Consider the following 14924-nt stretch of genomic DNA (forward strand, 5'->3'; position numbering starts at 1 on the left):
TTAGAGCATGGATCAGCTCATTGAATTACAGCACTGTAATCAATAATGTGATTTGGTTGGTTGGGGTGCAGAATTGGCAGCTCAACATTCCAGGGTTCCATTGTGTTATATACGATTCAATAGATGGGGAGGGATTAAAGAAGGAGAGGTGGCATAACCAGTCAGGAAAAATGTCACTGCATTGCCCAGACAGGACAAACTGGAGAGCTCATCGACTGAGGCTACATGAGTGAAACTGAACAATAAGGAAAGGATGGCCACGTTAATGGGATTATATTATAGAGCACCCAATAGTCAATGGGATTTAGAGGATCAAATGTTTAGACAGATCGTAGACAATTGCAAGGAACACAAGGTCCTGATGGTAGATAATTTTATCTTTCTATTTATTGACTGGGACACCTATATTTTAAAGGGCTAGATGGGTTTAGTGTTGGTCAAATGTGTTCAAGGCAGTTTCCGCAATCAATATATTGAGGCCATGACTATAGACAGTGCGAACTGGAATTCTATTAGGAACAGGGCAGATGACAGAGATGTGCACAGGGGAACACCTTGGATCTGTTGATCATAATGCCATTGGTTTAAATATCATTATGGAAAAGGATAGGTCTGTTACCCGGATTAAGATTCTGAATTGGAGAAAGTCCAATATTAATGCTATCAGAAAGGATCTGACGGAAGTGGAATTGGACAGTTGATTTTCTGGTACAGATGCGTTAGGTAAGTGTGAGGCTTCCAAAACTGAAATCTTGAGCATACAAAGTTCAACTGCATAAACGACCCGAAGTACAAAGTTGGAATATTCCTGAAAGAACAAAAGGCAAGAGTAACATGTTTAGGGAACCTTGGCTTTTGCGAGATATTCAGGCCCTGAGAACATAGCAAGTATAGGTTCGAAGGATCAAATGCGGTACTTCGCGGACTTCCGGTAAGATGGCGATTGTTTAGATGCTCCGAACTTTTGTTCCGTTACAGTCGCTATCTTTGCACTAAATGTCTCCATTTTTTAAACCTTAGTTAGGAATTATTTTGGTATCTCTTACTTGCCTGTGAATATATCTAACTTACAATGTCTAGCAAGAGTTCTAAATCTGGGAGAAAAGAAGCTATGACCCCTTCGGACGAGACGCCGGTTGCGCTCGGAAAGCTCCGAGACGAAATCTTAAAGGAATTTAAAACCGCTTTCAAACAGTTAGAAGACAAACTGGATCGGATCAACGATAAAGTGGACAAACATGCTGAACACTTATCTCGCATCGATTCGACTTCTGAAGATTTAGAAAGTCATGTTCGATACTTGGAGACTCTCTGTTCCAGCTTAGAGGAAAAATCTAACAAACTTCTTTCCAAAATGGTGGATCTCGAAAATCGCAGCAGGCGCTACAACCTCAGAATTCTTGGATTGCCAGAGGCGACGAACAAGGGATCAACCGTGAAGTTTTTCGCTGAGTTTCTCTGTGAGATATTCGGGAAAGATTTGCTTCCGAAGCCGCCCGAGCTCAAACGGACACACAGAGTTTACGTTCCCCCCGGAATTCTGGGCTCCCGTCCTCGACCAGTAGTCTTGTGTTTCCATCAATACCAGGTAAAACACAGTCTGATTGTAGAGGCGCGTCGCAGGGGGTCTTTTCCTTTCCAGGATACAACCATTCATTTTGTGGAAGATCTTGCACCCCAGACCTTAAAGATGCGCGCTGAGTTTAAAGGCGCAATGAAAGTGCTTTTTGATCGTGGTTTCAAACCTTCTCTTGGCAATCCTGCCGATCTACGAATCAAGCTTAATACCGGGAAATACAAGTGGTTCAAATCAGCGAAGGAAGCTGAAGCGTTTGTGGCAAGTCTTCTGGCTATCCAGTCATCTTCAGAATCTGATCGGACCTCCTAAAATGGTGGATAAGTACTCCTCGTAGTAAAATTACTTTTTCTGGACTCAGACTTCACTTGAATCACTCAGACATTATTCATTGAAACTTTAAGGGCTGTTGACAATCTCTCCCGGGATTTGGTGTGTGTGTAATCTATTTGTCTTCTTGTATAACTTTACCTACAGAGTTCTACAACTAACTCTAACTTGTTTTGGAGATTCAAAGTCTTTAGTGAAGGCCTCCCTGTTTGTTGGTTCACAGATTAATTGCTGATTTATTTTTCCTTTTTTTAAATATTTATTTATTTTATCTTTTTTTTTCTTTTCTTCACCCCTTTTTTCTAATCTCTGAATTTTTTTCTCCCTTCTCTGTAAATGGTTGATAAATACTCGTCTTGAATTTATAATTTTCCCCTTCCTCTTCTTTTTTCTTTTTCTTTCTTACCTTTTTTTCCCTTTCTTACTTTATTCTTCTATAATTTTTCGCGGGTAGGTTAGTTTTGGTTTTCTTCCGATTTTCTCTGTATTAAGTTTTATATTTCTGCAGAAGGTGTTCTAATCTGTAGTTATGTTTTCTAGTGCATAAACTAGTTACTATTTGCTATAGTATTTATAAGGAACTGTTGTTAATGACACAGATCTGGAAGTTGTATTTGGGTTAATTTTTTTGGTAGAGCTAGCTACTTGTTTTGGTAGCCGTCTAGTTTTGGGTTGTGCGGATGGGGTGGATTTTCCAGTTCCAACATCACTCACTGTATTTATTGTTTCTCTTTATTGCTCAGGACATGTTTATATTTTGACTTTACGAATCTATGTTTACATCTCTGCTCCCAGACTGCTATTGTACTGCTTGACTTTTTATATGCCTGCTGCCTTTTATGCATTAGTAATTGATAATGGCTAGTGCACTTAAATTCGTGAGCTGGAATGTAAAGGGATTGAACAACCCTGTTAAAAGGAGGAAGGTATTCTCACATATCAAACAACTCAAAGCTGACATTGCTTTCCTCCAAGAAACTCATATTCGTTGTTTTGATAACTCCCGGCTTCTGTCAAAGTGGGCGGGTCAGCATTTTCATTCATCCTTTGCCGCTAAAGCTAGGGGAGTCTCCATTCTTATTAACTCAAATATTCCTTTTGAACTCCATAATAAAATATCTGATACAAATGGCCGTTTTATTATTGTTTCTGGTAAACTATATAACACTAAAGTTGCACTAGCAAACCTGTATGCCCTCAACTTTGATGATGTTAACTTTTTTGAACGGTTTTTTTCCTCACTACCAGACTTAAACTCATACTCTCTTATACTGGGTGGTGACTTCAACTGTTGGTTGGATCCTAAACTGGACCGATCGTCCTCTGTTACCAGATCACCTACTAAATCTGCCTTAGCTATTCAATCGCTTCTCTCTAATTTTGGTATCTCTGATATATGGCATTTCCTCCATCCTACAGAGAGAGATTATTCTTTTTTCTCACATGTTCACCATACCTTCACTAGAATTGACTATTTCTTACTCGATAACCAACTTATCCCATTTGCCTACTCTTGTGACTATCAGAGTATACTGATTTCTGACCATGCCCCAATTACCCTCTCTCTGAACTTTCCTGGTCTTCCTCAGAGGAATAAACACTGGCGGTTCGATTCAACTTTATTATCGGATGATGTTTTCATAAAATTTATTAAGGATCAGATAACCTTTTATTTTAACACTAATACATCACCTGAAGTGCCATCCCAGATTGTCTGGGATGCCATGAAAGCATATCTGAGGGGGTAAATAATCTATTACACAGCAAATCTCAATAGAAGATCCCGTGCAGATCGAGCAGACCTCATTAACGAGATTAAAGATTTGGATCAAATATATGCCCAAACTAAGAACCCTGAATTATACAAGAAGCGCATTGAACTCCAAACTAAATTTAACCTTCTGTCCACTCAACCTGTCGAACGCCAACTTCTCGAAAGCAAGAGTCACTTTTACATTCATGGGGATAAGTCTGGTAAATTCCTAGCCAATCAGCTGAGGCGTTCCAAAGCCAAACAACATATTACAAAGATCCGGAAGGAGAACGGAGACTTTACATCGGATCATTTTGAAATTAATGACGCATTTAAAAATTTTTATTCTCAGCTTTATTCCTCTGAATCTCTGAATGACAATCTCTCTGTGGATCAATTTTTACAGAATCTGAATATCCCCTCACTTTCATCTGATTTCAAAGCCAAACTCAATGCGCCTATATCACCAGAAGAAATATCTTTTGCAATTTCTGCACTGTCCTCAGGGAAATCTCCTGGACCTGATGGGTTCCCTGTAGAATTTTATAAATCATTCTCTTCACTTCTTTCTCCTCAGTTACTTTCAGTATTGTCTGACTCATTTAATTACGGCAAATTGCCACCCTCTTTCAATGAGGCATCTATTATTCTTCTTTTAAAAAAGGGCAAAGACCCAACAGAGTGTTCCTCGTACAGGCCGATCTCTCTGTTCAATGTTGATGTAAAGATCTTAGCTAAAGTGTTGGCTCATAGATTAGAAACCACTATTCCCTCCATTATCTCTGATGACCAAACAGGCTTTATTAAAAACCGTCTCCCTTTTTTTAACATTCGGTGTCTATTTAATATTTTATACTCAGTTCCAACTGGGACTCCTTAATGTGTTATCTCCCTTGATGTGGAGAAAGCATTTGATCGTATAGAGTGGAACTAACTTTTTGCAGTCTTAGAAAAATTTGACCTCGGCCAAAGTTTCATCTCTTGGATCCAATTGCTGTACCTGTGTCCTACTGCTTCTGTTCTAACTAATTTTCAGAAATCCCAAGTATTTAATCTCAAACATGGCACCCGTCAGGGATGCCCCTTAAGTCCCTTTCTCTTTGATTTGGCTATAGAACCTCTGGCGATAGCATTTCGAAATTGTCCTGAATTGACCGGGATTTGGAGAGGGGGTGTTGAGCATAAAGTTTCTCTCTATGCTGATGACTTATTACTCTTTCTCTCAAATCCATCTACATCCTTACCTCTAATGTTTTCACTTCTTGACCAGTTTAGCCAGATCTCTGGCTATAAACTCAATTTACATAAGAGTGAACTTTTCCCAATTAATAAAGAAGCACAAGAACTAATATTTCGTGATCTCCCTTTTAAAGTAGTCCATAATCAATTTACTTATCTTGGAATTACAGTCACAAGGAAGTTTAAAGATCTCTTTCGTGAAAACTTTGTCAATCTTTCATATGCTATAAAACAGAGTCTGGTACAATGGTCACCTCTATCTATGTCTTTGGTAGGTCATATTAATGTTGTTAAAATGTATGTTCTCCCCAAATTTTTATACTTATTTCAATCAATCCCAATTTTTATTCCTAAATCTTTTTTTGATTCCTTAGACTCTATTATTTTGTCATATCTGTGGCAGAATAAGCGCTCTAGAATTAATAAAATCCACCTCCAAAAATCTAAAAATGAGGGTGGCATGGCTTTACCTAACTTTCGCTTATATTACTGGGCAGCTAATATACGTTGTGCTGCCTTCTGGTCTTTCTTCCACGGCCAACCCGAGTGCCCTAACTGGGTGGCAATGGAGTTGAGCTCCACTGAAGAATTATCTATATCTGCACTTCTTGGCTCTGCACTCCCTAGCAGTCTGCCCAGATCAATAGCTAATCCTCTTGTTAGACACACTTTGCGTATATGGGCTCAGTTCAGGAAATGCTATGGTTTCCAGGGGTTTTCCGTTTCTAGCCCTGTCGCACATAATCACCTTTTTTTACCTACTACGTACGATTCAGCATTCCATGTTTGGTACAGGAAGGGCATTAGATATTTTGAAGATCTCTTCATTGATAATCGCTTCACTTCTTTTCAGCAGCTCTCTGTTAAGTTCAACCTGCCTAATGCTCACTTTTTCAGATATCTCCAAATCCGACACTTTACTGCTCCTTTAATTCCTAACTTTCCTGAAATGCCTGCGAAAAATGCTATGGACCTATTTCTTTCCATTAATCCACTAGGTAAAGGTTTAATATCAATTATCCGAGATAAACTAGCAGCCTTACGACGGGCCCCTGTGGATAAAATTAAAATGGCCTGGGAGCAGGATTTAAATATCTCCTTATCCGAGGAGAGCTGGGACTCAGTTCTCAAATCGGTTAACTCAACCTCACTTTGTGCTCGCCATTGCCTTTTACAGTTTAAGATTGTTCATAGAGCCCATATGTCTAAATCTAAACTATCTCGATTCTATCCTGGCATTTGTCCGCTCTGTGATAAATGCAACAGGGGAGTGGCCTCTCTCATCCATATGTACTGGTTCTGTCCTAGCTTGGTGAAATTCTGGAAAGATGTCTTCACTACATTATCGGGTATTCTGAGTCAGCACCTAGAACCTAACCCCTTAATTGCTCTGTTCGGTTTTTGGGGTGAGACAGATTTATGTCTGGGTCCTACCAAATGCCGAATACTATCCTTTGCCTCTCTCCTGGCGAGACGCTTGATCCTCCTTAGATGGAGAGATGTTGCCCCGCCCACTCATGCACAATGGCTTAACAATATTATGGCCTGCTTGGACCTCGAAAAAATTCATTATTCAGTTCTTAATTCGGATCTAAAGTTCCATAAGGTCTGGCAACCTTTTATCGAGTACTTTCATAACCTTCCTCTTGACTAGGGTTTTTTTTCTTTTTTTTCTTCTTTTCGGTCCCTTGCTTTCAGCTCCCTTTTTTTCTGGTAGTAGGCATTATTATCCTCTGTTGCTAAGTGTATTCACAGTCTGGGAGTTTGACTGTCCTGACTTATACTCTCCATATTGTGTGGTGGTTGGTCTGGAGTAGTTGTTGTTTTTTTCTTGTGTTGTGGGGCTTGGGGAGGACACTAAGCTCACGTCTTTAATTTAGGTGCTTTTTTGTTAAATTCTCTTCCTTTGTAGCATATTGTTATTGTATGCGTGATTTTGCACTGTATTGATGCTCCTCGTTGGGATTTGGGGTTTTTAATTTTGTAAAATGTTTTGAAAAACTAATAAAAAAAAATTTAAATGCGGTACTTCATGAGTACAAGAAATGCAAGAGTTACTAAAGGAAGAAATCAAGAGGGCTAAAGTACGGCATGAGTTTGCTCTAGCAGACAAGGGAAAAGAGAATACCAAACTCTTCATGAAATATATTCAGAGCATAAGTATACCAATGGACAAAATTGGTCCCATTGAAGGTTAGAGTGGCCATTAATGTGTGATTCTGAAAGAGGTGGGGGAGATTTAAATAGATTTTTTTTGCATTTATATTTACTCAGAAGTTATGCAGAGTATTTAGAGTGAGGCAAAATTGCAGTGAAAGCATGGACTGCAGATGAGAAGGTGTTTGCTCTCTTGCAGCTGATTAGGGTGGCTGAATCCCCAGGGTCTTCCTTCGTACCTTTTTTTTGGCTATTGCAGAGAGTGCAGTAGTTCCAGCAAAGATATTTAAAATGTCCGATGCGGAAGTATTGGAGAATAGGTAATGTCGTTCTGCTGTTTGAAAAGGCTGTAAGAATAAACTAGGAAATTACAGCTTGATGAGATCAACACCAGTGGTGGTAAATTTATTGGCAGATATTCTAAGGGACTGGATATGAGTATTTGAATGTACAAGGATTGATTAGGGATTGTCAATACTGAGTTGTGCCTGTTTAACAAAACTTATGGTTTCTCGAGGAAGTTACCGAGCGAGTAAAGAAAGCAAGTCAGTTGAAGTTGTCTACATAAACTTCAGCAAGGCCTTTGACAGGGTACCTCATGGAGGCCTTGTCAATAAGATTAAGTCGCTTGGCATTCATGACATGATAGTATGTTAGTTTAGAAATTGGATTCGTAAGAGAAGCTAAGAGAGGTAGTAGAGGTTTGCTTCTCTGACTGGAGGTCAATGACTAGTGGTGTGCCTCAGGAATCTGTACTGGGTCTGGTGTTGGATGTCATATGTATATAAAGGCTCTAGACGACAATGTGGTAAACTGGGTCTGTAAATCTGTGGATAACATGAAAATAAAGAAAGAGAGGAAGGTTATCAGAGCTTCCAGCAGGACATGGAACAGCAGGAAAAGAGTGGAATAAAAATGTAAAATAGAATTTAATGATGACAAGTCTGAGATGTTGCGCTTTTTGAGGACAAACCATGATAGCACTAAGACATTGAGTAGTAGGAAATAGAAATCCAAAATTTCTTGAAAGTGTTGTCGAAGGTAGATAGCGTTGTAAAGCTTTAAGCAAATGGGTCTTCATAAATTAAAGTTTTGAATACCAAAACCGGGATGGAGGCAGGTTTAATAGAGCTGTTAGGGAGGGTTTAACCTAATTTGGCAAGGGCTTGGGAACCAAATTGTTAAGGTGGAGGATGGGGAAAACAGAGATGATAGAATGGACAGGCAGGAGTAAAGGACAATCACAGCCAGTGGCATGTGTTAGAAAGCAATAGAGGCGTTACAACACAGAGCAACAAATGCTCGACCAAAAGTGCTATATTTGAATGCACGCAACGTAAGAAATAAAATGGATGATCTTGAAAGTCAGCTACAGAGTTCCAAGTATGACGTTGTGGTCATATCAGAAACTTTGCCAAGTTGGCTGCAATTGTGAGTAGAAAGTCCAAGGATATACGATGTATCGGAAAGTGTGGTTAGTAGGTCGAGGGGGTGCTGTGGCCCTGGGTATATGAAATAATATTAAATCATCAGAAAGGGATGACATAGGATCGGACGGTGTAGAGGATCTATGGATTGAGTTAAGAAATGGCAAGGCTAAAAGGCCCCTAATGGCAGTTGTATACAGGCCTCTGAACAGCAGCCGGGATGTGGATTACAAATTACATAGATTTTCTAGCTGGAGATAGAAAAGGCGCGACAAAGGGCAATGTCACGATAACCGTTGCGTATTTGAACATGAAGGTGGTTTGGGAGAACCAGGCCAGTACTGGACCTCACGAGAGAGAATTTGTAGAATGTCTAAGGGATAGCTTTTTTAGAACAGCTTTTGTTGAGCCCACTAGGGGATCGGCTGTGCTGGACTGGGTGTTGTTCAACGATCTGGAGGTAATAAGAGAACTTAAGGTTAAGGAACATTTAGGGTTCAGTTGTCACAATATGCTCGAGTTGACTTTGAAATCTGAGAAGCAGAAATTAAATTCCAATCTTTCGGTATTTCAATGTAACAAAGGAAGTTCCAATGGCATGAAAGGGGAACTGGCCAAAGTTTACTGGAAAGAGACACTAGCAGGAAGGACAGCAGAGCAGCAATGGTTGGAGTTTCTGCGAAAAAAATGAGGGAAGGGCAAGGCAGATATATTCCAAACAAGAAGACATTTTTGAATTGACGAAGGACACTACTATGGCTGATAAGTGAAGTCATAGTCAAAGTAAAAGCAAAAGTGAGCGCATACAAGGAAGCCAGAGCTAATGGGAAGATAGAGGAATGGAAGGTTTTAAAAGCTTGCAGTAGGAAACTAAGAAGGTCATTTGGCATGAAAAGATGAATTATGAAAGGAAGCTGGCGACTAATGTCAAAAAAGATACTAAAAGCTGTTTTAAGTATATAACATGTAAAAGAGGGCTGAGGGTAGATATGGGACCAATAGAAAATGACTTTGGAAATATTGTAATGAGAGACGCAGAGATGTCAGAGAAACTGATTGAACTTTTTGCATCAGTCTTCACAGCGGAAGACATCAGCAGTATACCAGATATTCAAGAGTGTCAGAAAAGTGAAGTATGTACAGTGAAAATCACGACTGAGAAGGTGCTCAGGAAGCTTAATGGTCTGAGGGTAGATACATCTCCTGGAACTGATGGAATGCATCCTCGGGTTCTGATGGAAGTAGCTGGAGACATTGTGAAGGTATTACCAATGATATTTCAATAGTCTGGCATTGTACCCAATGACTGGAAATTTGCAAATGTTAGTCCGCTATTTAAGAAGAGTGGGTGACAGCAGAAAGGAAACTATAGACCTGTTAGCCTGATATCAGAGTTTGGGAAGTTATTGGAATCGATTGTTCGGGTTGAGATTACGGAGTACCTGAAGGCACACGAAAAGTTAAGTCATTGATGGGCCAAAGAGTCTGTTGTTGTACTGTAGATTTCAATGACTATGACAAGGTCGAAGGTTTAAAGGGCCACTGCTGATTTTCCTCATAGTAACTGCTGGTAAACTGCAGCAGGTTCACATTTCACTGCCAGGATCCATGAGGGGTCAAGTGTCAGCCTACAGCTGGGAATTGGCAATGAGGAGCTGCCAGCAAAGTCAGGACTTCTGTGCACGTGTGGTAATATTGAGAAAGAATTTTGGATTGAAATTATCAGCCGTCTCATGTGGAATGTAGTATTCGGTATGGTCTGGGTCTCAATAGGTGAATGCACTCCAGTAGCCCAAAGACCACGGGAAAATTGTTTATTTGTCATTCTGTGTTAGCTGTAGATGCTTAGAATATTTCCAGTAATACTGATTTTGCACTTCTCAATGTTAACAGTATATGCTGTGGCAATTACAAACTCCAAATGGAACGGTCACAAGGAACAGAAGGTAACTGAACTATGAGGCATGTTGGGTTATTGACCAATGAAACGGTTCAGCAGTTCAGAGACGATATTCAGTACTGCCTGGTCAATTTAAGATGGGGTTTAAGGTAGACTCGAGAAATGAGCTGAGAAATTAAATCTATATTTTTGATTTGTGGAAAGCCGGTGGTAATCAAGAGAATACAGACTGATGAATGGCCATTAAGGTCGAGCACTAGAAACATGATGTGATGTCAGACAGAGTGGTGGGAAATGGTTCTCTGTCCACTTGCAATGTCCGTCAAGTGTCACACACTGAAGTCACCTGTCAATCATTGTCTGTATCCTAACTTGTCTAAAACTGAATGTGTTTTGAAAACTGGACAGAGGCTTGTATTGGTGAATAAAGGCTCAGTGTATCCACGAACGAAAACGCTTTTCTTGATGTTGACCACAAGCATTGCAGGGTTTTCACTGTCCAGAGGTGCCGTTATACTGGTTGTGTCGGTCTGTGAATCTACACTCAGTCTATGTTCCTTCCACTTACATGATACTCTCGCTCATTGAAATGATGATCATGTGTTAACATGAAGCCGACTCCCTCCACACCCTCCTCAATCGCCTGCTCTAGTCGCTCCATGTAGAATCTCGTCAACTGGAACAGGTGGTGATCTTCACAATTTGACAGGAAGGCGGAGATTGCGGAATTCAGATCTGTAGTCAGTCATAGAACATAAAACTGTAGATGTACCATGTGTATGCGGACACGATGCCAATTTAAGACAATCCCATCTTCAGTAACATGGTCAATCACTCCGTCCCCGGCCTACTCATGAGTTCAAACGCCTCTCAGATGTTGCTGAGTGTCCGTTCCCAGTTCCTCCCTTGGCAACACATTCCAGACATTGATCTATCTCCGAAGACAACAGGCGTCCTAAATCCCTTTAAAACTTTCTCTTCTAACCTTAAACCTATTCCCTCTGGCATTTGACATTTGCCACGAGTTACAGACTATCGGCCTTAGCTATGCCTATCATGAATTCATACCTTCTCTGAGAAAAAAGGTCTCAGTGTGCTACGGTCCAGAGAAAGCAATCCAAGCTTGTTCGTCCTCTCCTGATATCCAGTATTCTGTAATCTAGGTAACACCATGGTGAAACTCATCTACACCCTCTCCAGACACTCCACTTCATTTTCGTGTTGTGGTTATCAGATCGGTGTACAATACTGATCTTTTCTCTCAACCAGCGTTCATCCAGTTACAGCACAACTTTCAAAATAACATTCTCACACCTCCACTTTTCCTTGCACGCTACCAATTAGGTTGCCAATTTCAGGGAGCTATGCACATCCATCACAAGACACATCTGTACATCAGCCTTCCTAATGGGTCCCAGCATTCACTGTGCATATCACTCGCGAACCTGACCTCCCGAAGTGCCATTCCTCACATTTGCCCGAATTAAATGTACCCAGTGTCTCTCTGTTCATATTCCTAATTGGATGTTTAACATTTCGAAAAGAGTCTCAAACTTACACAAGACCGTCAACTTCTGCAAATCGACAAATCAGTCCACCCATGTGGTTATATAATCATTTTGAGTAATGCATGGTTTATTATTAATTTATTTACATCACACACGACACATGGCGAATCAGTGATCCTTGCGGACACTAATAGTCAAAGACCTTCACCCAGAAGGATGCTCCTCCAGTCCTGATTCTATTTTATGTGTCCAAGCCATCTTGAAATCAATGTACAAATCTCTGCTTAACATTCCTCAACCTGAAACGTCGATTGTTGATTTCCCTCTATAGATGCTCCCTGACCTGCAGTTCCTCCAGCATCATGTACGTTGCCCTCTCTACTTATCTCTCATTTCACTGTAATCTTATTCACCAAAGACATTTCATTTCCTCGGTAGCCCTCTTAGATTCCCTGTTTAAAATTTCTCCTGTTGGCTATCTCCCGCACCCAACCCGTTCTACCACCATATTACGTTAACTCGGCCACAGAAAACAGACTCTGAGAAACTCCCCTCACCTCCATTGTGCAGCAACCCGATATCACTGGCTGTTGGAGGCATTCCCCACATCAGAACGTACCAAATATGGACAGAAATTCTATCTGTTCACTGGGCTGTTACATTTCCCATTGCTGTATTCCTCTCTGAGTTTCGCCTCAGCCATTTATTAAGGAGCTCCTTTTCTTTTCACTCTGATGAAGAATTGCATGGTAAGCAGAGTGATTCCATCATTCCCGTTGTTAGGTCCCTGTGCTGGTCCTGGTGAATTGTTCCAGTGCCCAAGGTCACTTTACCAGTAGGATCAATGACTCCGTTTGATGGTACTTTCCCTCTGCCCCTTTATTGCCCAAGTTTATTCCACTGAACTATCGATGATCTGACTACACGTGTACCATGATGATAGAGATTTAATGAGAGAACCCAGTGAGCATACCTGTGTCCATTCTGACTCTTACTGACGTTGGCTGATTGTCGTCTGCTTGTCTGCCGTCCGAGTGAAAGAAAACACCACCTGCTGGCGATTATCTGAATTACACAAATCAGAAAGTATGAGTCAGTTACTCTGCTCTTCATAATTTAAAACACTTTTATGACGTCGCTGCTCAGTCTCCAACATTCCAGCGGGTAAAGGCATTCCAGGGAGCAAAGACATTGCCCAGATTGTGGTCACCATCTCCTAAGAATTGAGGCCTTCTGACCCATTACACTTACACTCTCGCAAATCTTCTCTACACTCTTTCCACTTTAATCAAGCCTTTGGAAAGATATAGTATCTAAAACTATAATTTGTACTGCTAACAGTCTCACGATCGACTTATACAACGGTCCCATAGTGGTTAGCACAACTCTTTACAGTTCGAACGACCCGGTTTCAATTCCCGCCGCTCCCAGTAAGAGTCTGCAGATTCTCACTGTGACCTCATGGGTTTCCTCCAGGTGATCCGCTTTCACCCCCACAGTCTCGAGACGTACCGGTGGGCAGGTTAATTGGTCATTGTAAATTGTGCTGTGATAAGACTACGATTAAATCGTAGGAACGAGGCTCGCTGTATCTTAATAATAAGTAAATCAAAGAGTGTTCCAACTACTGCACTCAGTACCCTGACTGTTGAAGGACGGCGTGGTAAACACCTCTTCACCACCCGTGTCGCCGCATTGAGCGAACTGTCCACTCATACTCCCCGATCCTTCTGCTCTCCGACAACCTCAGACCATGAGCTGCTTGTGACAATATTCAGAATGAAACTAAAGAGCACCAGGAAAACCAACGTACCAGCAATGTTTGATGTTGAGAGCATCCCTCAAGAATATGCCGTGGAGGTGAAGAACAGATTTAATGGATTAAACCTGGTAGCGAGAAAGCCAGAAGAGCTATGAATAGAAGTAAGGAGCATTATACAAGAGATGGAGACAAAAAGTATTGCAAACAAAAGAAGACGAGGAAAACAAAATGGTTTTTAGAGGCTGAGTAGTGAATATATGTGAAGGCCAATTGAGATAATACCTCCAACTGAACACAACGTTCAAGCAGATAGGAAGGAAAGCTACGAAAACTTACTTAAAGGAGCAATGAAAAGAAGCCGAAAAAGACAGAATAATTGGAAGAAAAAACAAGAGATATGTTAAAAGAGGTTGGAGAAATCGAAGGAATATTTCATGCAAAAAGGAGGAACTTAAAAGACAAAGAGGGAAGGACCTTTGGAAGCAGAAGACATCAAAAGGCGATGGCAGGAATACATTGAAGAATTGTGCAGGAACGATCCCAACAGCAAAGACTCCTGCAATGACCCTCATCAATCTAGAGCCGGCCATTCTGGAAAGTGAAGTCGAATGGGCGATAGAAAACATTGCCAATAATGAGGCTGCAGGATGTGACAGGAGTCCAGTTGAATAGGTTAAAACTTTCAAAGGTTATGCCATAAAAGTGTTGCATGCAATTTGCCATCAGATCTGGAAAACCCAACAATGGCCTGTAGACTGCAAAAGAAAAAGAAAAAAAAAGTCAGTTTATATCCCAATTCCCAAGAAGAGTAATGTAATGTTCAAATCACCGAACAATTTCACTGATTTCACATGCTAGCAAGTTTATGTTAACAATCATACAAACAAGACTACAGCAATATATGAATTGAGAACTGCTTAATGTACAAGTTGGTTTTAGAAGAGGGAGAGGCATCAGAGACCAAATTACTAACCTACGCTGGATAATGGGGAAATCGCGAGAATTCCAGAAAAGTACTTATCTACGTTTTATTGACTACTGTACAGTTTGTGACAGTGTGGGCCACAATAAACAATGGCAAATCCTTAAAGAAATGGGGATACCAGAACATCGGACTTGCCTTATTAGAACCTTCTACGAAGGCTAAGAAGTAACAGTTTGAAGGGAAGACGAAACAACAAACTGGTTCAAGATTGAGAAAGCAGTATGACCAGGCTGCATAACTGTCACCCTACTTATTTAATCTATACGCTGAACACATCATGAGGAATG

General features: G+C 40.7%; 2 protein-coding genes across 4 annotated transcripts in view; both read right to left on the reverse strand.

Annotated features, from left to right (window-relative positions):
* LOC140721027 (NACHT, LRR and PYD domains-containing protein 3-like) overlaps positions 1 to 14924 on the reverse strand; it is a 40094-nt gene that overhangs the window by 21673 nt on the left and 3497 nt on the right. The window contains exons 1-3 of one of the 3 annotated variants that reach the window (XM_073035903.1): positions 13704 to 13990; positions 12864 to 12955; positions 10951 to 11117 (exon numbers count right to left, since the gene is read on the reverse strand). In XM_073035903.1, coding sequence (XP_072892004.1) covers positions 10951 to 11117; positions 12864 to 12873 — 177 coding nt within the window. In that variant the 5' untranslated portion in view covers positions 12874 to 12955; positions 13704 to 13990. Of the gene's footprint in view, positions 1 to 10950; positions 11118 to 12863; positions 12956 to 13703; positions 13991 to 14924 lie in introns of those variants that run through there. The other 2 variants (XM_073035902.1, XM_073035904.1) reach the window with 2 other exon arrangements.
* Positions 12882 to 14924, reverse strand: part of LOC140721001 (uncharacterized) — a 52071-nt gene continuing 50028 nt past the window's right edge. Inside the window, exon 4 of the mRNA XM_073035866.1 lies at positions 12882 to 12955. Coding sequence (XP_072891967.1) covers positions 12882 to 12955 — 74 coding nt within the window. The remainder of the gene's footprint in view (positions 12956 to 14924) is intronic.

The sequence above is a fragment of the Hemitrygon akajei genome, unplaced genomic scaffold (genome assembly GCF_048418815.1).
Source record: "Hemitrygon akajei unplaced genomic scaffold, sHemAka1.3 Scf000049, whole genome shotgun sequence".
In the NCBI taxonomy this organism is placed as follows: Eukaryota; Metazoa; Chordata; class Chondrichthyes; order Myliobatiformes; family Dasyatidae; genus Hemitrygon; species Hemitrygon akajei.